Source organism: Dunckerocampus dactyliophorus, chromosome 15 (genome assembly GCF_027744805.1).
Source record: "Dunckerocampus dactyliophorus isolate RoL2022-P2 chromosome 15, RoL_Ddac_1.1, whole genome shotgun sequence".
In the NCBI taxonomy this organism is placed as follows: Eukaryota; Metazoa; Chordata; class Actinopteri; order Syngnathiformes; family Syngnathidae; genus Dunckerocampus; species Dunckerocampus dactyliophorus.
Genome location: NC_072833.1, coordinates 2,238,971 through 2,262,838, shown reverse-complemented (window position 1 = coordinate 2,262,838; position 23,868 = coordinate 2,238,971). Strand labels below are relative to the sequence as shown.

Below are 23,868 nucleotides of genomic sequence, written 5' to 3'. Positions count from 1 at the left end.
CTAACATTACAACTTTATATTTTGTTTTAAAATTTTGACTTTTTTTTGTTAGAATACAACTTTTTTCTCTTAATATTTTGCCTTTAATCCTGGAAAATTACAGCTGTTGTTTTTCTATTTCTGCTGTTGTTGCTTTTTTTTTTTTAACATTTTATAACTCTTTCTTTAACTTTCTGCTTGTGAATTTTACTAATTCTCGAAACATTAGAACTTGTTTTCTGCAACCTAACTGTCCAAAAATTACAACTTTATTTGTTGTTTTGTTTGTTTCTCATAATATTAAAACTTAAAAAAAACAAACATATTTTTTCTTTAATATTTCAACTCTATGCTACTAAAATTACGTTATTTTCCTTGTAATATTACATTATTCTAGTAAAATTGTGGGGTTTTTTTTTTGTTTGTTAGAGTACTTTTTTCTCTTCAATTTTTGCTGTCGTTTTTTTTTTTTTTTTTTTTTTTTTAGTTTTCTTGTTATCAGAGCAAAGCCGTAGCAAAATCATCAAACGCTCACATTAGCTTGCTAGCACACAAGATTTAGCATGTCGTATCGGGCTACAACTGGATGTACGTAACCCAAAAATGTGTTTTGTTGACAAATGCTAATAGCAATTAGCCAGCTAGCCCGCTGTGTATTGGCCAATTAGAAGTTAACATCTAACCGCTGTTTTGTTATTGTATTTTATTGTTGTGTCACTGCTTATGTTAATTAGCATTGTAACAGTGTTGCTGTGACAATTAAACCCAGGCGGAGGAGCAGCTCATTGATGCCAAAAGCAGCTTGTTAACGATGCTTTGTAATTATAAATACTGAAGCTGTTGGCCTAAACACAAGAATGTCCCTCCCCCCCTCCTGCCTCCATCCCGACATCGTTAAAATGTCAAGTTAACACCGAGGATGCCGCCCGCTGTCCCGCGCTCACCTTCTTTTTGTCCAAACATGGTCAAGCGGCGGACGGGACGCTTGATAAACATCTCTCGCTCGGCGGACACAATGTAACCAAAAGCCGTCTTCTGGTCGGCGGCCCATCTGTTGTCGGGTGTGAAACTCACAGCGGGAGATGCTTTATCGCTGACTAACCACTTATAAACGGCCTGGCCTGGCCTGGCCTGACCAGATATCTAAAACCTCCTTTTGACACAGTTTCAGGCCATATATGTCCATTTCTGACCTAGAAAACGTTCAAACTGTTACGAAACAGCGGAATAATTAGTCCGTGATGGACATTTGACCAACTTTTTCATTTTGAAGCCACTAAAACTGCCAGTCCATCATCTCCTCATTCAAATCAAGCCGCAGGCCCTTTTTTTTTACCTCAACTTTAAAAGGTTATTTTTTTATATCATAGAACACAATTCCCTGCATGCGGATGCTCAATCACACACACACACACACACACACACACACACACACACACACCATCCATGGCAGTAAACGTGAAGCCGTTAAGCTCTGTCACCGAGGCAACCAGCTTGTTGCCAGGTAGCAACTGAGAGAGAGAGACGAGAAAGAAAAAGAAGAAGAAGAGTTAGTGAAATACAAAAGATAAAATTAGACTCAAGTGACAGACAGTGTTTTTATTCTGTGTATTTCCGTACATGACAGATGCTTTCAACAGCTCTAGCGCCAAGATGTGTCTCTACGTGCCGCACTACGTGCTTTTTTTTACATCAACTCACTGCCTGAACCTCTTTTTAGACTAACTGCCAGCATTTGAGTGTTTGGCGCCTGCAGAAGTACAATTCAATAGTGATAAATGGAATATGTTCACAGAGCATAGAAAACCTGTTTGTGACTTTACCATTATTAGAGCCCTCTAGGGAAGAAATAACACCCCTATATTCACCTTTACACGCATATTGCCCAATATAGTAGATCTTATTAGCGAAAATAAGCCATTTAAGACATAAATAAGATTCGTGGTCATGTGTGTTTCTTCTGGACAAGTGGACAGGAAGTGACGTCGGCGATCCAGAGTTCAGTTTTAGCTGCAGCCCATGTTATTATTATGATGATGATGATGACAATGGTGATGGCTATTATTATTATTATTATTATGTTATTATTGTGCTTGTTGAGCGGTAAATAATAATAGAGTAAAAGCCTGTGGTGTGGCTTACTAGTGACACCTAGTGGCCAGTGTCAACAGTTCATCAACGTCTTAAACTGTATTTGTATTTTACTTCATTTCAACCATTTTTATGCTTGAAAATGCTTCATTTAGGCCAAGAATGCGAAACATTTCCTTAAATATACATTTTTGGGACTAATAATAGGCCGTAGTCGACCACACAACAGCGATCATGTATTAATTAATACATTTATAAATGGGAGGGTTGCGTCAGGAAGGGCATCCGGTGGGCAAAAGGAGTATTATTAAATGAGGTGGAAGATTCTAGAATGAGCTGCGGACACATTCCACGCTGGTTCTCCCACGTGCACGGGGTTATGTCACGAGTGGGCCATTCTGCTGCACCTCCACACTATCCTGGAAGAATAATAAAAATAATCATGTAATGCCGCATCATCATCATTGCCAGCCGTCCGCCTCCATTTTGGAAATAAGCTCTGCAGCAATAAGGCAATGAGGCCGAGGGAGCGCGTCTTTTCCCGCCATTCCCGCCATCATCCCGAGTCTCAGGGCCGCCGAGCATCCCGATCGTGACACGGTGGATTGTGACTTTCTGACATGACACAGCGTGTTTACACTGCAGCTGTGTGTGCGTGCGTGCGCGTGTGTGTGTGTTGAATTAAAGATGGCATTCTAATTAGATCAGGGAAGCAGAGAGCGAGAGACCAGATTAGACGGAAATAGAGGAAAAGGAAAAGCTTGGCTGTGAGAGAAAATACATCAAGCCGTAATAACGTGCATTGTTTGCCAGGAATCACCATTTTAAAAGCACATTCCACGCGGCTAGACGGGAGCATTTTGGGGACAAAATTCCCAAATACAGCATTTGTGGCTTAAAAAACAACTCCACTGGATATTTTTGGCCTGGTTAAAAAGAGCGTGTCGGGTGGTATTTGTTCCAAAAGCAGTAAAAAGAAAGAACAGGGAGCAGATTTTGCCTGCTGGGCACGATTGTTTGTCATTACGAGTAAGTACGCACAGATACTCCCAACTACTGTCTGCTTATGAGAAAGTCAACGAGTTTAGGAACAGCAACAGGAAGTGTGAGCCGAGATGCCCAAATATGGTTGTGGATGTATTGTCTGGGATTTCCGAGCATACTTGAATGCATCAAATTGTATTTCCGCAGTAAGAGTTACGTTAGTGAGTGACAAGAATATCAACTTATTGTTTTTCTTTGTCCTTCTGATTATTTACACCACACATGCACACACAATAAAGACGTTATTGTGATTTTCGGAGCGTCCGTGAATGCATCTCGCGGTTGTCTGTAGTGACAATGAGGAAGTGTCGTTCCGAAGAGGACTAGAGACGTGTTTGTGAGTTGGAGATACGTAAATGGAGTTGGAAGCGCACTGCTGTTGATGTGTTCAGGTCAGAATAAAGTTAGAAAAGAGCAGCAGACTCTGTGTGACCCGTGTGGGGACGCTACGCTAGTCTTCCGTCTGCCGTCCGAACGGGTGGGGCGGGGCTAGCCATGATGCATAATTAGTGAAATAAATTAGTCACACTGCAAAAACAGCCATAAAGGAGCCCAAATTATATTAAAATGAGACGACTTTTCTTATTTCAAGCAAAAAATCCTGCCAATGGGGTCAGCAAAATTTGCTTGGCGAGAATGCTTACAACTAGAAAATTTTTCTTGTGACTTTTAAGAATATAATGAGTCGTAGAATAAGCAAGTTGTTCATAATCATTGCCAAATGTTCTTATTACAAGGTGAGAAGGAAGCCAAATGCCAAAGATTCTTAACATTTGCTTGTCTGAGGCAAGATTTAAGCAAAATGTGTTGACATATTCTCGATGTAGGAGTATTGTTGTAATTTCTTCCAGTCTCCACTTAACCTGTCACATGACACAGTACACGGGGGGAGCATGTGAGTTGTGCACCGATGCGCTCCAACTGGGATTAGAAGCCATGTTGCCTGATGGCGGGTTAACATACTAACCACTCGGCCACCGTGCATCTGACGGTGTTCCTTGTCGGCATGTTGGTTATGTTGGCTGCTTCTTTTCAACGAGCATGAAGCAAATTATGTGGATGGAACTTTTGGATTTCAAAAGAAAAAAGTGTGATTGTATCTAAAATTCACTTCATTTCGGAAAACCGCTTGTCATAAACACCATCACAATTCTTTTTTGGCATCATTTGCATGTAGATTCACTAGTTTTCACATTTAGAAACTAGATAAAAAAGACAGCCATTTTTTTGGAATCAAGTTTATATTTTGACACAGATTTTATGACTAGATTTAATATAATAAATCTCGGTACGCTCTATGAAATTTGCTCCAAATTTGCTCCACATTTATTTTCGGTGTGTGAGTCCATTCTTCAATTTAACAAGTTTAGAAACCAGTTTTATTCTTAATTTAAGACAAATATTCTTCATCTGTTGTTGAAGAATAATCCAAATAAGGTTTTTAGCTTGTTATTAGAAAAAAAATCTCATTTCTGGCAAAAAATATCTTCATAAGAATTGGCTCGCTATACTTTCTCAATATAAGATTATTTTTCTCGAATAAAAATTGCAGTGTTGTTCCGAAATCAGCAAATCCTTAGATATATTTTCTGTATGTGAGTCCGTTCTTAAATTTAGAAAGTTAGGTAAGCAGTTTTTGCTCTTAATTTAAGGCAAATATATATTCATCTGATGCTGAAGAAGAATCCAAATGATTGTTAGCTTGTTATTAGAAAAAATAACTCATTTCTGGCAAAACCTATCTTCATAAGAATTGGCTAATATACTTTCTTAAAATAAGATTATTTTTCTCAAGTGAAAATTGCTAGACAATTTCTTTGTAGGAAAAAATAAGAAATGGTTGATTAAAGTGGGACTTTTTTTACTTTCTTGAAATGTAGTTTTTGTTAATGTGCTGTTTTTGACAGCCTTGGCAATCATGTCCTGTTTCAAAAGGTGACACTGGTGATTGTAAGAAAACAAAAAACAAATACACTTGGCTGAAATATTCAAGTATAAATAAATTAAGTAAATACATAATTGAAATCATAAATGAACAAAAAATATTAAAAAAAAAAAAATAGAAATGACTTAAATAAAAGTGCAACAAATAATTAAAATAAGTAAAAAGCACTTAAATAAAAATAAAAGTGTAAAAAATAATTAGAAATAAATACAAATAAAAATGACTTCAATAGAAGTGGGTTGCGACTAAACGACCATTGGAAAATGTGGGTCTCAAGTCGAGACCAGATGAGAGCCCCTCCTCTAGAACTGCAGACAAGTCAGACTTTGACTATAAAGACACACAACTTTAGGAAATAGCTTGTATGCATGTGTTGCGTCCCGCCTCCCGCCACATTAAAGTCCTTATTCGGCAGACGAGGTGCGACTGACAGTAAAGGCTAACGCCTAACATGTGGCGCCGTTGCCATGCATTAGTGCATATGCATCGCACATGACTGCACATATGCTGCTGTCACAGTAAAACGTATTGATTGGATCACACAACTACTGTGCTGTACTGTTTTATCCTTTTACAGTAGCTCATTAATTCCCATGTCACTTTTATTTTGCAGACAAATGTCCACTAGTTGAAAGCCCCATGCAGCATAAGAACATTGACCAGAGGAAAAGGCTTGGGTTTTTGTTGTGTTGTTTTGAACTCCCACAACATCCGTGTGGCCGTGGTGGCTGTACTTTGCTTGTCCTTTCATTTATTTTATGGAGCCAAGCGTGTGCACTTCCTGTGGTGTGGGCACTTTTAAGCCTTCCGCATGTTTTATTCACGGCAGCCGACGCATTTGCAGCGTGTTGGATTTATTCGTGTTGTACGGTTGGTGTGTGTGTGTAAATCTTCAATTGGATTTTCTGGCTTGATTGCAATTGGAAGGTTGGGCAAGTCTACTGGAAGGCTGTGTGTGTGTGTGTGTGTGTGTGTGTGTGTGTGTGTGTGTGGCTTAAGTGCTTTGCAACAGGTGTGTGCTGCAGTCAGCACTGTGACAGATTAGCTGCAAGCTTCACAAAATGACTCAAGGTGGACTGCACGGCTTGTCCCTAAAGCCATATTGCCGTGTTAGATGTCTCCTTTGGTGACCACTGACCTTTTTACACACGTCCGCCTGGCCTTCAGCTTCAGTTAGGTCAAACTATGTTACCCATAAGGCAATGGAGCGGAAATTTCCCAGAAAACAGCCGCTGTAACTTCAGGGCGTGAGGCGAATCACCATCTAAAATTTTATTGGGAAGTTTGCAACAATATTGATGCTAGCCTACAGCCACATGTCCTTATATGGGCAATGAGTAGGCGGTTACTTGTGCCGATTAGAATTTGAATTCAACGTTCTCTCTTTTAATTAAAAAACAAAGAAGAAAAATCATATTGCAGAACGTTTTATCAGTTTCCAAGCATCCCGGCATCTTCAGGAGATAAAAGACACATTTGCAAGAATATATTAGCGGTATTATGCCAAATTTAAATGAAAAAAACCATATCTCCTGTAGATCTCCATCGTGTACTTCTACCCTTCATCCTCCATCCTAGCTCTCCTCTCTCCCGCTCTTCCTTCCTGTCTTCCGCTTACTACTTTGTCACCCTCCCTATCCATTATTCATGGCGCAGTCACAGTCGGCATTAAAGGGGATGGCAATATCGCTACGGCAACGACAGCAGCAGCAGCAGTTAGAGACGGCAGCCGCATTGGATCATGGGAAACTGGGTCACCTCCCAGGAGCAGGAGGGTGCAGGGGTGCTGGAACACACACACACACACACACACACACACACACACACACACACACACACACACCTGATGGTTGTCCTACAAAGCATCAGGACAGGAAAGGAGAAAGTGTGACGTTTTATTAGGTACCCATCTAATGATTGGATTGATTATTGTGGTTGTGGCGTACACAGATTCACGCTGAGAGTTAGTTTTGGTTCTGGTTTTCGTTGTCTTTATTGGGCTGCAGGAGAGTGTCAAAGGAATAGAATTATTTGGGGTGGGGGTGTTGACGTTGCTTTGAAAGTGGCTGCCACATGAGAAATAACGCGATGACACAATGACATAATCATGGTGAATGTTATTGATCATAAATGTTTTTTTTCCTGACTGATTTTCACCATTTAAAGACTTGAAGGCAGTTTGAAGTCTGCACTGACATATAGAGGTAAACTTGCTAGAACCAATGAAGGTTAGTATATTCTAAGCTATCAAAACAAATGACCGTAATTTCCGGTGTGTAAGCCCCTACTTTTTTCTTAAACTTGGAGCCCTAGAGCGGTGCGGCTAATCTATGGCTAAAAAACGACTACTATTTGTTTAAATACTGTGCCGCTCACGAGTCAGTGAGGAAACGGTAGCTCTTTCATTGGCAGGAGCCAGTCGCGAGCTATCGGTGCACCCACAACGAGCTTGTCAACCCACTGGAAATTGCAGGAGGTCATTTTATATAACAGTGTAACAATATAGCAGTCTGAGTCACAGTGTCATCTTACAAAGAACACTAAACTCAACACACAGCAACTTGACACTCAAACGGTATACCTGAGAAATATACAAACATGTACCGATACAAGTTTGAAATAAAAAAATAAAAAACTACTTTAAAGTTTTCCCATAATGCATTGCGTCTGAGCAACACATTCATTGGGGCACTGCAATGATGTCAGCCTCCCTCTGGGCTCCGTGCTTCTCTCCCTTTAGTGGACAGAGGCAGCATTGCAGCGCCATCCATCCATTTTGTATGCTGCTTGTGAAATGAATGAAATGCTTTGCTCAGACAATATGCATTATGGGAAAACTTGAAAATGTTGGGGGTTTTCATTTTAAAATTGTATTGTTACATGTTTGTATATTTATGAGGTATACCTTTTGAGTGTTAAGTTGCTGTGTGATGAGTTTATAGTTAAGTGTTGGTACCTGTTGGCGTGGATGGTTGTTTGTCTATATGTGCCCTGTGATTGGCTGGCGACCAGTCCAGGGTGTATGCCGCCTCTCACCCATAAGTTAGCTGGGATAGGCTCCAGCAAACCCCCGCGACCCTAATGAGGATAAGCGGCATGGAAAATGGATGGATGGACCTCATCCCAATTTCTAATGGCTTGACAAGCTCGTTGTGAGTTTTTACATAGCTCATGATTGGCTCTTATCAAATAAAGAGCTGCCTGCCATTTTATGGTGTGGACATGTGCGGTTCTCTCTAAGTGTAGCGGGTGTGGCTGCTACACAGGAATTTACTCTATGTTTGTGTTAGAGGTGACAAAGCAATTTAGTGTAATATCTCACAAAATATCTCATTAATAATGAATTTATGTTCTTTTTATAGTATGCCAAGGGCCGAAAATGGCTTGCAGGCTGCGCTTTGTACACCCCTGGTGTAGGGCATATCATTTTTGGCCAAAATGAACTTTGTCGGAGCTCCTGTGAATGCACCGCACCTCCTGAGGAACTTGTGCAAGCTGGCTGATTTGCAACAAGTTTGTTTTTCAGAGTGTTTCTAAGTTGAGGCAGATATTTGGAGCAGGAAGAAGGCCGCTGCATGTATCGATACGGGCCGCTCGGCCTCCCACTGTAGCCTTGAAAGCTACCATTCACTACTGCACCGCGCGTGAATCATCACACGCATAAAAGAGTGTGCCTAAAAAGTACCGTATAGCCTCGCTTTGCACCATTCACATCTCAATTATCTCAAATCCTTCCGGAGCAGCCTCTTTATCAGGCCTCCTTTGAGGAAGGTATGGATTTAATGAGGGGAGATCAATATAAGAATATGGCCCTTTAGCGGGACTCACATCATTACATTATCTCATTAAAAGGGAGGTATTCTCTCCATGCTGGTTCTGTCGCATGTTGGAACATCGGTTTCTATGGGAACATGGTGATTAAACACACACACACACACACACACACGTAGTGCAGTGACACAAGTGAACAATCACCTGGTGTGTGAGGACGTGTGTGTGTGATGCATTCAGATCCCGCAGCAGATGGTTAAATGTCACCAACGTGACTCCAGTGCATCACATTAGCCGCAGTATACAGTATGTTGCATTGGCAAAGTGATGGACTCGTCTCCTCCTCTTCATCCTCTTCCTCCTGTCTGTGGGAGCTGCTATGTGGGTCGATGCGAGGCAGAGGTGGGACACTTTTAGATAACTTTATTAAAAATATCACGCTCCATACGCTTCTTGCTTCTTCCTGTCTGCTCCTCTCTCCATTATTTGTCAGGAAAGATCTGGTGTTCCTGTGAACCAGTAGGTAGAGCACAACGTACCACCACTGGCACCTGTGCCACAGCTTGAGAATTGCTGGTAATAATCATGTTTATCATTGTGGTTGGACTTTGCACTGCACTGTTTCCACTATTTTTTTTTTACTTACTAGCTGTACATGCAATGCATAAAGCAGGGGTGTCCAAAGGGCAGCCCGGGGGCCATTTGCACCCCATGCCTGTTTATTTATTCTAAAAATATAATTTAACAAAAAAACCCCAGCAAAAATAACATAATAATAATAAATTCTAATAATAATATAGTAATAATAGAAAATAACAGCATTTTAGTAAAATAACATCAAGAAATTAAAGAAAGACGTTATTTTCTTTACGTCGTAATATTACAAACAACAAACAAAACAACAAACCAAGTTGTAATTTTTGGAAGTTTAGGCTGTGGGAAAAAATGTTACAAGAATAAAGTCTAAATATTTTGGGAGTAATAATTACGGGAAAAAAGAAGAAAGTTTAAATAATTAAAAAAAAACAACCACAGTGATGGAAAAAACAGCTGAACTTAGACGAGAATAAAGTCGTATTCTAACTAGAAAAAAGCTTGCAAATTTTGAGCTTTCATGTATGTTAAGGCCCTCAAAAGTGGGAGGAAAGTCGCAGAGTTGTTCCTTCGCACCGCTGTCGCTGTTTGCTCGGACCCTAATGAAAAAAAAAACGTTATGTGTATATTTAAAGACAAATCTTTGTGTTTTTTTTAGTTATTAGTATCAGTTTGCGTTTCAGGATTCCCATGCCCCCCAGTGTTGTGGCATTCTGGTGGAAAAAACAACATTTTTTTCTTTTTTGTTCTCCAAAAATAGGCCGTGTGTTCCACTGAAAACACATCTCATTCACCGTAAGTGGCTAATAATGTGATATAATTCCGCGTACATGTGAACGTATTGTGTCTCCATGATAAGTCCTCCATAGGAAAAGGTGTCGCAGAGCAAGAGCGCTCCTTGTAAGTAAAACATGGAGATAGATGTGTGTTGCGATGGGCTCCATTACCTCCTCAAGGATGATTAATCGACGTCGGCGAGTCCATTGATCAAACCTGCAACAGCGCCCGCGGCCGATGTCCTCTCACGCTGAGCAGCGTGTCACTTCACACACACACACACACACACACACACACACACACATGTTGTTGCACACAGATGAGCAAACCAGCATGAATGATGCAAGCAGTAAAGCATGATGGCCTCAAGGGGAGGAGGGAGAGGCGTCAAAAGTCTAATCAAGCGTATTGATCGTCTAATTGTGTGGCTATGACAACATTATCAGCTGATGGAAGGATAGAAGCAGCTTTGCACTCATGTTAATGTACAAAAATGATGACTGTGTCGCCGTTTATGGGCCAACATTAGCAACTTGAAGTCCTCCTCCATAATGTGGAGATTTTTTTTTTCGCCAGACACAAATCAAATAAGTGTTTTTGCTGCCACGTCGCCATTGCAGGCCCACCCCGTCTATCTGCATTAATGAAACGCGTGTTTCCTCAAGGAATATGTTTTATGGAGGCAAGTCAAGGTTGTGGTGGGCGTGGAAAAAGCCAAAGTGTGGCACGCGGGATGAGGGAAAATGTTGGCGCTCTCGCTCGTTTGTCTCCTGGACCAGTGCGGTGGAAAAGATTTTGTATTTAATACAGAGGAGGTGCCAAATGAATGTGTATCAGTCAGGGGTGTCACAAGACCTTGCGAGATTAAAACTTGACTAAATTTCTCCGTCAGAAAAAAACTGTCTCGTGGGCACCAAGGCTGGGATGACAATAAATGAAATAATTAATCACGCAATAAATGAAAATGAACTTGATCATTTTGCCGGCCTCAATATATTGCCATGTGCATGCGCATCTGTTTTCCTCGCCTCTCGCCTCCAAGCAAGCAGGAAGAAAAACATTTTCTTTTCTTTTTTTTTCCTCCAAAAATAGGCTGTTTGTCCCACAGAAGACACATCTCATTCACCACCAGTCGGGATAATTGTATATGATTATGCATATATGGAAATGTATTCTGTGTACTTGATAAGTCCTCCATAGGAGAAGGTGTGCGCTGGCTGGCATCGCACAGCAAGAGCGCTGCTGCCTTGGAGCATCGGTTTCAGCACCTTGGCGCGTTTGCTCCACAGAACAACGACTTGAACGGAGTGAGCCCTTTTGTCAGTCACACAGTGTCTTTGTTTCGGAGGATTGTGGCAGGGCAGCTAGCATACACACAGAGTGTAGAAGAGTGTAACATAGTAGGCTGCAATATACAGTATATGCAATATATATACTGTGTATACTTCTGACGACTCTCCCTGTCCTTCCTCTGCTGTGTGAGGGAAAAGAAATGGTTACATGAATAGTGTTCTGCTTGCTTCTTTGCTAAAAGTAGTTACTTAACACTAGTAGCGTTCAAATATGAGTCTGTTTTTGCCAGCTCTTGGGACAAACGATGTGGTGGTTCAAACTATTTCCGGTTTATGTACTGTTTGTGAGCAAACTGCATTGGTTTAGCCTTTAGTGGTGCGTGAAAGTAGTCGGCCCTTCACTGTATCGCGGCTCCTTTATTATATCGCGTTTCTTTCCAAAAATAATGAGTTCATAAATGATCGCTGTTTCATGGTTGAATACTGCCTGTAAGCAAATTGCATTCTTAGCCTAAATGAAGTATTTTCAATCATACAAATGACTGAATGAACTGACCAAATGACTACAATACAAATAAATACAAGGCAGAAGAAACATTGTTCTTGTAAGTGTAGTATTCTACATTGGCCACAAGGTATCGCCAGAACGTGCGACATGATTGCCAGAAGAGGCAGCTATTGTTGGTTGATGATCTCACACAATAATTTCAAAACAAAACAATATAAATATTTTAATTAGAACATAATAATCATAATAATAACATGGGGCGGGCCACTGTTGGGGCCATAACACACCAAAAGCTAAAACTCAACTCGTTGCCTCTAACGTCACGTCCTGTCCGCCTGGCACGAAGGTCCCCCAGGGAACATGAGTCCACAGTGTGAGTCTACAGTATGTTATCTTATTTACTTAGTTACTATCTACTGTATTGGGTAATACAAACGTATAGGTAACCATATGGTTTTATTTCATTTCTAGATGGCTCTAAGAATGTTAAAGAAGATCAGAAATAGGATTTCTATGCCATAACTACGGAAATATTCCGTTTATTCATATTGAATCCTACATTGCGGAAATTCACTTATCCCTTATCGAGTCTGGAAGCAATTAACCACAATAAACAAGGATTACTGTAATGCACTAAGTAAAAAAAGTTTGTGTGTGTGTGTGTGTGTGTGTGTGTCTAGGCAAGTTTGGGGGGATTAAATTGTTGTTGTCCTCTAAATCCTGAATGCTCTGTCCTTTACTGCACTGGTAAAGCACCGTGAAATCTCCTTTCCGCCTCCTTGACACACGCGCAATCGCAACCAAGATGGACGCACGATAACGGCGCGCTGCCATCCAAACGGCCTCTCATCCCTCTTAAAGCCTCTTACACCGCCCGCCCCTGTGTCAGCCATCTTGGTTTCAGGGCAGGGACCGCGGTGCCTCTGGGTCAGTTTTCTCCGCCGGCTGCGGGAAGGGAGATTGATGAGGCTGTAGCTGAGTCTCTGAGGGGACCAGCGTGGGGGACAGGCTCCATCGAACCCCGAACAAGCAGAACTAATGGGCACGCTCCAGAGGGAAGAAAGTGGAAAAAGACAGAGGACACTTGTAGACTTCCAATGTAAATATGTCAGCATTTAAGGAGCAGCCGTCTGTGTCCTTCCATACATCCGCCCATTAATTTCACCCGTCATGGAGTTATTTGTTGCCGTCATTGCCGCGTCCTCATGAAGGACGGCCACGTTAGCGTGTGTGTGCACACTGTGTCCCGTCTCAAGCCATTAGCACACATCTAACTGCTCGGCTAAATGCAAATGTCTGCTCTTTGTTTGTTTTTCTTAAACAAAAAAAGGCAACACCTTGTGATATTAGACAGACAAGAGTGAAAAAGGGTAATAATGATGCACAGGCAAGGATGGTGGACATGCCGCACTCAGTGGGGGGCGGGGTGCACATCACAAGCTAATGAGAGGCTAACTCACACATGTAAAAACACGCGCACACACACACAAGTTAGTAAAGAAAAGTTTAACAACTAAGTTTATCGTATGAGAGGAAGGCTGCCAATTAAGACCCCAAAAAGGAGACAAATGGCTTGTCATCGACTGCTGCCTCACATCTACCATCAAGCAAGGCTGCACAATGCGGGGGTCAGTGATGGAGGATGTTGCTCGAACGAGTGTGCTTATTAGGTATAAGCCACGGGTGTCCAAACTTTTTCCATCCGAGGGCCACACACTAATATGAAAGTGTCACTGCTATTATATTTGCTGCAGCAACTCATGTAGACATGCTAAGACGTTACATATACGTCAAGAAAAAACTGCATCACAGCTTTGAGATATAGACGAAAAAGCCTATTATTAGTTTCAACTTTGCTCTTTTTTTTTACCATTTTTGTTGTTTTTTGTAAGGTTTTGCCTAGGACTGGGTGATATGGACCATAACTCATATCCTGATATATTTATGTTGAATATCGATATACGATATATATCTGGAATATTTTTTCCACAAAGTGAGTGAGTGGGAAGTTGTTTCGTTAAAATAAAAAAAAACAACAGAAAAATAGCCGCTAAAATAAAATAATCAATTTTCTTTGTGACATAAATTGTACAAACAAAAAGTAAAATATAATCATCAGTCTTCTTTATAACAAACCTTTCGCTATGCTCAAATCCTCAGCTAATACCAAAAGCACAAAAGAACAACGTAAGAAATAAAGTGTCCCGTGTAAGAGGAAATGTTTGAATGTCAGCAGCAACTCAAAAATACTTTACTTTGAACAGTATTATTTTTTTAGAAGGCAGAGCCTCGTAGGAGAGACAAAAAAGTGAATAAAACACTTTAATTACGTTTGGAACTACAAATAAACATGCTATTTACTTTGTTAATTTAAAATTGCCCATCCCTTCATCAAAATAAAATATTTTTACTATTTTTTTATTGGCTAGCACCTCTCAAAGTCTAGATAGCGTAGTAATTACATCCGGACTCGCCTCCAGCCTCCACTTTTTATCTTCTAGTTAGGACTACTTGTCTATTTATCACTTGGGATGTCTGATAATATCGGCCCGCCGATAATATCGGCATTAGCGTTCAAATGTGAGCCGCTTGACTTTGATCTTAGCCCCGGCTCTGACCACTGCCTCAATATCAATGGGTAGCCAGGGAATCAAATCACCGGGGTGCTGCTGAGAGGTCCGCCCCACCCCAAAGCAGTCACAAGCCGCCAGTACACTGTCAGCTCCCGCCATACACAGAGCATAGTGGAGCTCTCCGCATCCATGAATCATCGCCCTGCTTCACAGAGCGGAATCTAAAGGGCTGTAGGCGAGTCCAGATGTAATTATTACACTGTCTAGAATTTGAGAGGTGCTGGCTGAGATAAAATCATAAAATAATTTTTATTTTGATGAAGTGATGGCCAATTTTAAATGAACAAATCAAGAATAAAGTTCTAAACGTACTTAAGGTGTTTTTACTCACTTTGTTGTCTCTCCTACGAGGTTATGCTTTTTTCCTACAACATCTGTTACAGCATTATATGCAAATGATATGCAAATTAGTCGATGACATAATCTAGCGACTCCTAGGACAGCCAATAGCTACTTTTCTTACTGAGGAGTTGGCGACAGTGTTAGTAAAACCCTCTTTGACATTGTACTTGTCTTTGTTTTATGCACGACACATAATAAATAAAATAGCATTACATTGCGCTTCTGGTCGCTTCGCCACTGGTTTGTTGGAACACGAACCAGTCCGTGACACAAAAAGGTTTGGGACCGCTGCACCATAGGCTCCCGTGCAGCCTTTAAGTTAAACATACAGCACTTTAAGTGAGACAGTGGTATATATGTACGGTATATGCACAAACTTGTGTCTTTGTGTAAGTTAGCATGGTCTTTTTATAGCGTGTGGGTTTCAGCAGTGCTACTATGGCAACCGCAGGGGAGTGGGTGTTTGCAGTTAATCCTGTTTGGGTGTCACGGTGCCACAGCAAGGAGAGATGCTGCTCAATCTTGACCTTAAAAAAAGAAATAAAAGAGCACAATTGATTCTCTTTGACGCTCCAGCCAATGATTACATCAGTAACACTTTTCTGCATGCTGTGGATTCACAGCACTACACACGCACGTACACACACGCTGTGGCACTTTCTCAATCTGTCTGCACATTTTCACTGTGTTGGGCTGTGGTCTCGCTCCACTGGGTCTCAACCAGGAAGGAATGATGGAGTCATTCTTAACGAACACACACACACAGCGCTCACGTAGCAGATAGAAGGGTATGTTTGGTTGTGATAGCGACGTAACAACATTTGCCGAAGGATTTCTTGACTTGACTTTGGACACCTGCTCGCCTTTGTGAACATGATTTTTTGTTTTGGTTGTGGTTTTTGAAGTCTCAAAAACTGAGGAATTTTATTTTTTTTTATTAAGCCAAAGTCTTCAGTGAGTTAAAATAAGTTCATGGTTTGCAGAATCAGCTGAAGTAGATTTAATTGCTGCGTGCAGCAACGTGGTTGAATGCTCAAAAGACTCAGGAAACAATGGGATGTTTCAGCACTTCCTCCCCTGCTTATAGCTCATATCAAGCCATAAAAGATAGTGCCACACATGCACACACAGTGATTCAGTCATCTATCTTATGCTGGCAGCATCTTGATGCAGTGCAGCATATTCAGTTTGTCTTCATTTGTTCCTTTGTGTGTAAAAAAAACACAGTATTGTTATGAGCAGCGCTAAATCCACACGTTCACCTTCAGTGTTTCATTATCGTCTATGCTTTCTTTTACTGCCTTCATCTCCTTTCTCAAGGATTCACACGCACACACACACACACACACACACACACACACACACAGACTGTCTATAGAAGATGATTTATGCTCCTGTGTTCTTTTATTTTTAGACCAATTACTCCCGTTTGCGCTCTTTCTCTCTCTCGTCATCTCTCTCCCCTTCTCTCCTTTTTGCCACTTTTGTCTGTATTTACAGACGTCACGTAATGTTTATTTTAACTTTTTCCTTGTCTCTCTGGTGCTAAAAGCAAGCCGGTCGGGTTGAATAAACATCACTTGGACTGTATTTGTCCCTTTTGTGCATTCCCCGTGCCAGGCACCCTAACCCAGAGCAGCACATGAAGACAGTGAACAAATGAATAATGAATTCAACAACAATAAAAGCTTAATGATAATGCATTCAGTGGGCTCGCCAGGTTGCGTGCTTGTGCGCTAATGTATTAGTGACACATCAGACATGGACAGGTTTTGTAGTCTCACAATTACACCAAATATTTATTTACTTTGTCGCACAATGAAACAACATGCCTTAAAAAGTCACTTTTGTACATGCATGGTCTGGGGCTGCATGAGTGCTGCCGGCCCCTATGGTTCATTGAACATGAATTCCAAAAATGCATCCTGAAGCACAGCAGTTCAGGTCTGGAGGCGACATGCTTGGCCGCTTCACCACCTTCAGCTTCCTCAGGAAGGCACTTGATCATGGTGGGGGGGTGTTTGGGCTCCTTACCATGTTGGAAAACCGGAGTCTGCTCCAGAATGTGACAGAACATGTTGGGGTCCATGCTTCCCTCAATGCAGCCCCGGACCATCACGCTACCACCATCATTATCTGGTGCTCACTTGTGTTGTTAGCTGTTTAGACCAGGAGTGTCCAAAGTGCAGCCCGGGGGCTGTTTTTTTTTTTTTTTAATGGTCTCGGCTCTTTCTAAAAATGCAATCGATTTATCTATATACTCTTTATTTATTTTGTTTTAATACATTTTTCCCCCTAATATTAGAACTTTTACCCAACCAAATGTTTCTAAAATTGCAACTGTATTTTTTATTTTGTTTGTTCGTCATGCATTACAATTGTTGAAATGACATACTTTAGTATTTCATATTTCAACTTTATGCTGTTTTTTCTCTCAATATTATGACTTTATTCTCCTAATATTTTGAATTAATTCTCCTAAAACAACTTGGTGGGACACACACCAGTCAGACTAGATAGGACAGCTTTAGTCTGACAAGAGCCAGGTCTTTCAGCATGAACTAGACAAGAGCCGTCCTATCTAGTCTGACTGGTGTGTGTCCCACCTAGTCTTTGAGCATGAATCGATGAAGCCTGCTGGGATGAGAGACAAAACGTCTTCTAAGACAACCTGAACAGTCCAGTTGCGATGGAGCAAATGCCTCGAGAATACAATGGATGAATGCGAATAGTCACAGGCATAATTATGTTCAATATTTCAAGTTAATTAGGATAAAAAGGTTTGTTTTAAAGTGTGCAGGAGTAGGGGGTACATGGCTTCAGGTCAAATGTCTGAAGGGGTACGCGCCTGTAAAAAGTTTGTGAAGCGCTGATCTAAATGAATCTATACTGCTGTGCAAGCTGGACAGTGACTACTCTGAAGTGCATTCATTTCTATAGCACTGTTGCCATGCTTTACAATGTGACAGTACATGTGGAAATTCATGTCTATCCTTAACGAAGGCAGATCCGCAGCACTCGTGCAGCCTCACGGTATTTTTTTGTATAAATAGACCTAAAAAAGCTTTTGATCAGCGACTCATGAAGATGCACCAGCCCTTCAATCAGTGGCGCGTGTGCGACCCATGAAAGGTCAAGGGTGAAGAGATTATACAAGTGTAATCTTTAACGTAATGGTTGTCAGGAGCTTACGTAGGTCTGTTAATTGAAACGGTGATGAATGTGTAGCATGCTCATAGAGGGCACGGTGCGGATTAGAAGCAACAAGTACTTTGATTTGATTTGTTCTTATTATTCAGCCACATACTACAGGGAAGGAGCGTGACAGTCAAGTAGCAGTTCGGCCCATGTGATGTGTGTATTCTTGATACAGTGCTGATCAGCGTGCGTGTGTGCTGCAGCCTGCAGTTTCCATGGAAACGTGGGACCCCATCTTGGTCTCTATGGTAACGTGTGGTTGGCACCTAGAAAGACGGATGGAGAGAGTGGGAGTGAAGGAAGGAAGAAAGAAGAGTTGACATTGGTGTAAATGATACACTAAGTGGACAAAAGTATTGAGACAGTCAATGACCCAATCGAGGGTTGGGCTGTCAGTCATCAGGCTTGTACAAAACAAACGCATCTGTAGCTCTAATCCACAACGCAGAAGGTCAAGGCGAATGGAACGGTACGCTGGGACGTCGATGCTGTAATCCGATTGGCCGCGCTGATGGATAGGCGGTTGAGTTGACCTATTACGCTTAACCCAATTACCGCCGCCACACGCTCACCTTTCCTCCATCTTTTAGCCTCTCATTCCTTCCCCATCACTAACCAGATTAGATTATGGATTTTGCCCTTTTTGAGGCCGCATTGTGTGTGCGATGCTGAGCTGTTCCTACCAGATGTTCTCCTCTTCTTCAGCGCCTGTCACTGGCAGCATCCTTTTATTATGTGTGTGTGTGTGTGTGTGTGTGTGTGTGGTAGACAGTGATGGAGAGCCATGCTTTATCTTCATATATGTGCGTGTGTGTGTGTAATTAATTAGACGACTCGCTGTGCGGTGAAGGGTGATGAACGTACAAACAATCAATTATTGAAAGTCTCTGCAAGAGACACATGAAAGAAATAAAGGAAGCAAAGGTGTTTAATGGAAAGTCTTGATCTTTAGCTCTCACCTGGAAATGAGACCTTTTTAAAGGGACGGACCACCTCAATGAAGGCTGAAAGCACCAGCGTAGGAACTAAAAATCAATTCAGTTTGCCTCTAAACCTGGGCTGTCCAAACAGTCTTTCATCAAGGAATATTCAGGGATGAAGGGCCCACTTTGATAAAAATTCAGTGTGGGTCAACATTCAATATTTCAACACTTTCTATTTCAACTATGACTCCTTCATAATATTTTGTGTATAGATTATTCCTTGGTGGCCAATACAAATTTGGACACCCCTGCAGTAAACACAGTTAGGATTAAAAAGATGTTAAATTGAATTTTTATTCGGGAGTGGAGGATCAAATGTATTTTATCTTCATTAATATTGAGAAGAATAATGATAAAAGTATGTGTTATATATATTTTACAATAAAATATTAGTTTATTAGTATGGATTTTTTTTTAATTATACATTCAAGATTCAAAATACAAGAGTTTTATTGTCATATGCATAGTAAAACAGGCAGTTATACTATGCAATGAAATCTTATTCTGTTCATTCTCCCAAGAAAAGAAAGAAAACACAAGAAAGAATAAGAACATAAGAAACATAAATATTGGCCGCACGGTGGTCTAGTGGTTAGCACGTTGGCCAATACAATACAATGGCCAATCTTCCTATCTGGAGATCGGGAAGACCTGGGTTCGATTCTCCCTTGGGCATTTCTGTGTGAAGTTTGCATGTTCTCCCCGTGTGCGCGTGGGTTTTCTCCGGGCACTCCGGCTTCCTCCCACATTCCCAAAAAAAAACATGCATGTTAGGTTAATTGGAGACTCTAAATTGCCCATAGGTATGAATGTGAGTGTGAATGGTTGTTTGTCTATATGTGCCCTGCCCTGCGATTGGCCGAAGTCAGCTGGGATAGGCTCCAGCATGCCCCCGCGACCCTAATGAGGATGAAGCGGTATAGAAAATGGATGAATGGATGGAAACATAAATACCAATAAATTAAGCAACAACAACAGAAGAGACATTAATACAGATAAATAATACAAATAAATCAATAAATAAAGTGCTATGAGTGTTGCGTGCGGCGTGTGTGAGTGCTTCGTTGAGAAGCCTGATGGCCTGTGGGTAAAAGCTGTTTGCCAGCCTTGTGGTCCTGGACTTCAAACTCCTGTAGCGTCTGCCTGACGGTAGGAGTGTGAATAATGAGTGTTGTGGATGTGTGCTGTCCCTGATGAGGTTGTGTGTTCTTCGGGGGTCTTGATCACCCGCTGGAGTGCCTTCCTATCACATCAATAAACAGGGGTCTATGCGGCTCCTTTTCCCTTGTTCTTGGGTCGATGATCATCTCTTTAGTCTTATCTGTATTGAGAAGGAGATTGTTAGCACGACACCAAGCTATGAGGTCCTCCACCTCTCTTCTGTATGATGTTTCAACACCACCAGTGATCAGTCCGATGACTGTAGTGTCATCCGCAAATTTAATGATGCTGGTGTTGTTCTGGGAGGCCACGCAATCGTAGGTGAAGAGCGTGTAGAGGAGCGGGCTCAGCACACACCCCTGTGGGGTCCCAGTGCTCACAATTCTTGAGCTGGATGTACGATTGTGGACTCTGACTGACTGGGGCCTGCCTGTTAGAAAGTTAAACACCCAGTTACAGAGGGAGGGTGACAGGCCAAGTGTGAGGAGCTTGTTTGTGAGTTTGTGGGCGCTGACTGTGTTAAAAGCAGAGCTATAATCTATAAATAGCATTCTGACATATGTGTCCTGGCCCTGTAGGTGAGAAAGGGCTGTGTGGATGGCAGTGTTGACTGCATCATCCGTGGACCGGTTCTGGCGATATGCAAACTGTAGAGGGTCCATAGTCCACATGACAAAAATGTGGCAATTGAATATTATACAGCAATCACGTTGCGCTTAATTAATAAATTGTGGCTACTTTGGGGTTAAATACAGACAATTATTAGTTTTTTAAAAAATGCATATTAAAGCGAATTTCACAGTTTTGGTTTAAATCAAGCATTTTCAAAATGGCTAAATGGATTTAAATGCAAATACAGGCATAAGGAATTCAAAAGACGTGATATGTAGTATTCTACACTGGTCACTAGGTGTCAGTAGTACCACAGGAAGTACTGTCCAAAACAGACAGTAAAAAAAGAACAAGGAACTCTCCCAATGCTAACGTGTGTGAGCCTATGTTATGTCTTATTTATGTCTAATATGTCTTATTCTCTCATATTATGTTTACCATATTGTGTAATATGAGTTTAAAGGTGATTGTGGGGGTGTTATTTCATGTTTAATAATGCTAAAAATTCTCTTATGAGGGATTCATGTTGTATTTTGAATATTAAATATGTGGAGAACTGTGGCCTGTGAAGGGTTAAAGCACCCAGTGTTTGGGTAGCTGAAGGTCAAAGGCCAAGGCAGCTTCTATACTTCTTGGAGGCCCGACCTCAGGTTTCTCCTCTGGTTCCTACCACAGTAGTCTGGTGAGATCTGGTTGACCCCGTAGCCTCAAACCTCTGGCCCAGCGGGAGTGTGCGACCATGGGAAACCACCAGGACCCATGCAAAGGGTCAGCGTGGACAGATTGATGGATGAAACTAAATATTTTTATGTTTCTTTTTAGGTTTTTTTAATGAACCACCTCCAAGGGGGGATTTTTTGTATCCCATGTCTCCATCATTGCCTTGTCATGTTATTTATATGAGGAAATGACAGACGATGAGGTGTACAAAAAAGTGCTCTAACGTTACGCAATACCCGCTTTTTGTCCTCCTGGAGGTCGTTTGGGGCCAATTCCCAGGACCCCCCCCCCCCCCCCCCCCCCCCCCCCCCCCCCCCCCCCCCCCCATGGCTATGGGGCTATGGCTAAGACAGCACTCTCTGAGGAAGCTCTCCAGTAAAAGCCTCGCACAAGCAGTCAAGACAGGAAGTGAAGCACTTAGTTTAAATAAACCAAATGCTAAAGCAAATACATGGAAGCAGACAATAATAAGCACATTTCTGCATTCATTTTATGATATCCTCTCAAGGGACAATACTACAGAATGTACTTTAGAGTAGTCAGTGTACAGCTAGAATGGCAGTGGAGACTCAAAATGAGTCAACACACATCTGACAACACGTGGGAGTAGTAAGATATTATGGTGGTAGCGTCATGGTCTGGGGATGCACGAGTGCTGCTGGCACTCCAAGTATCCATCCATCCATTTTCTATACCGCTTGTCCTCACTAGGGTTGTAGGTATGCTGGAGCCTATCCCAGCCGACTTGGGGCGGGAGGCGGGGTACACCCTGGACTGGTCGCCAGTCAGTGCAGGGCAGAGTTAGACAACAACAACCATTCACACTCACCTAACATGCGCACACACTCCAAGTAGTTTTAGTACATTCATGTCCCAAGATATCTGGGATCGAATCTCCGTTGGGCATCTCTGTGTGGAGTTTGCATGTTGCATGCTTGGGTTTTGTCCGGGTACTCCGGTTTCCTCCCACATTCCAAAAACATGCACGTTAGGTTAATTGGCGACTCTAAATTGTCCATAGGTATGAATGTGAGAGTGAATGGTTGTTTGTCTATATGTGGCCTGCCATTGGCTGGCGACCAGTCCAGGGTGTACCCCGCCTCTCGCCCGAAGTCGGCTGGGATAGGCTCCAGCATACCCACGACCCTTGTGAGGATAAGCGGCATAGAAAATGGATGGATGTCCCAGGATATACTGTCATAAATTGCACTATATAGCATGAAAGATTTTCTTTTGCTCGTCTCTCTCTGCAGGAGCGCGTGGAGTACCTGTTCCTCATCATCTTCACCGTGGAGGCGTTCCTGAAGGTGATAGCCTACGGCCTGCTCTTCCACCCCAATGCCTACCTTAGGAATGGCTGGAATCTGCTGGACTTCATCATCGTAGTCGTCGGGTGAGTCGGCGGCCATCCCCATCACGACGTCTCGGGCAGCGGCAGGTGGATTGTTTGCCGCGCGGAACCTCAGCAATGAGTCACAAAGTCGTCTTTCACTGTTTGAAAGCCACGCTAAATCTCGGCCTACGGTGGCTTTGGTGAGCCTTAAACTGATTAGTTTGTTAGATTGTGATAGCAAAGCCGCGCTCTGGTTTTTCTTTATCTGCCACTCAGCAACTGTAGCCCATCTGCTAAGCCTCTGCATGTGTGTGTGTGTGTGTGTGTGTGTGTATGTGTGTGTGTGGGTGTGTGTGTGTGTGTTGGCTAGCATCACGGAGCCAGCGCCTGTGGCATAAACACAACCTGTACCACTCTTAGACTGTTATCTAGCCTTTCTGTTTGCCTGTCTGGATCTTTTCACGTCTGGACTGATTGAGGCTTTCGTTGTGGTGACACAGTTTTCAATGCAAGAGCATATTTGCATCTCTGCAGCGCTGACCTTCGACCTATTTAAATGCAAATAAGTTGCTCAAAATAGACAAAAAATGTTCTTAAGTCTCTCTCCAAACAAAATTGTCCAGAAATCTTGCAAAAATCCTACAATATCCACGCACTGGACACTACATTAGGTACACCCGCACACACTAATAACATCCAAAACAACAACTATGTCAAAAAGGGCAACAATTTTTATATAATGTGGTTGTAGTGGCGGTTGAAGAAAGTATTGCAAACACCTCTTTGCTCACTTTTTAAAATAACTACATCAAATAAGACAGGTACTGCACTTTAGTCTGTTTTTAAGCAAAAAACATACACTCACTGGACACTGCATTAGGTACA

General features: G+C 41.9%; 1 protein-coding gene across 3 annotated transcripts in view; it reads left to right on the top strand.

Annotated features, from left to right (window-relative positions):
* The window catches only part of cacna1c (calcium channel, voltage-dependent, L type, alpha 1C subunit), a 131,763-nt gene that overhangs the window by 51,714 nt on the left and 56,181 nt on the right, over positions 1-23,868 (top strand). For all 3 annotated transcript variants that reach the window (XM_054800061.1, XM_054800062.1, XM_054800063.1), the window contains exon 4: positions 22,904-23,043. In XM_054800061.1, coding sequence (XP_054656036.1) covers positions 22,904-23,043 — 140 coding nt within the window. The remainder of the gene's footprint in view (positions 1-22,903; positions 23,044-23,868) is intronic.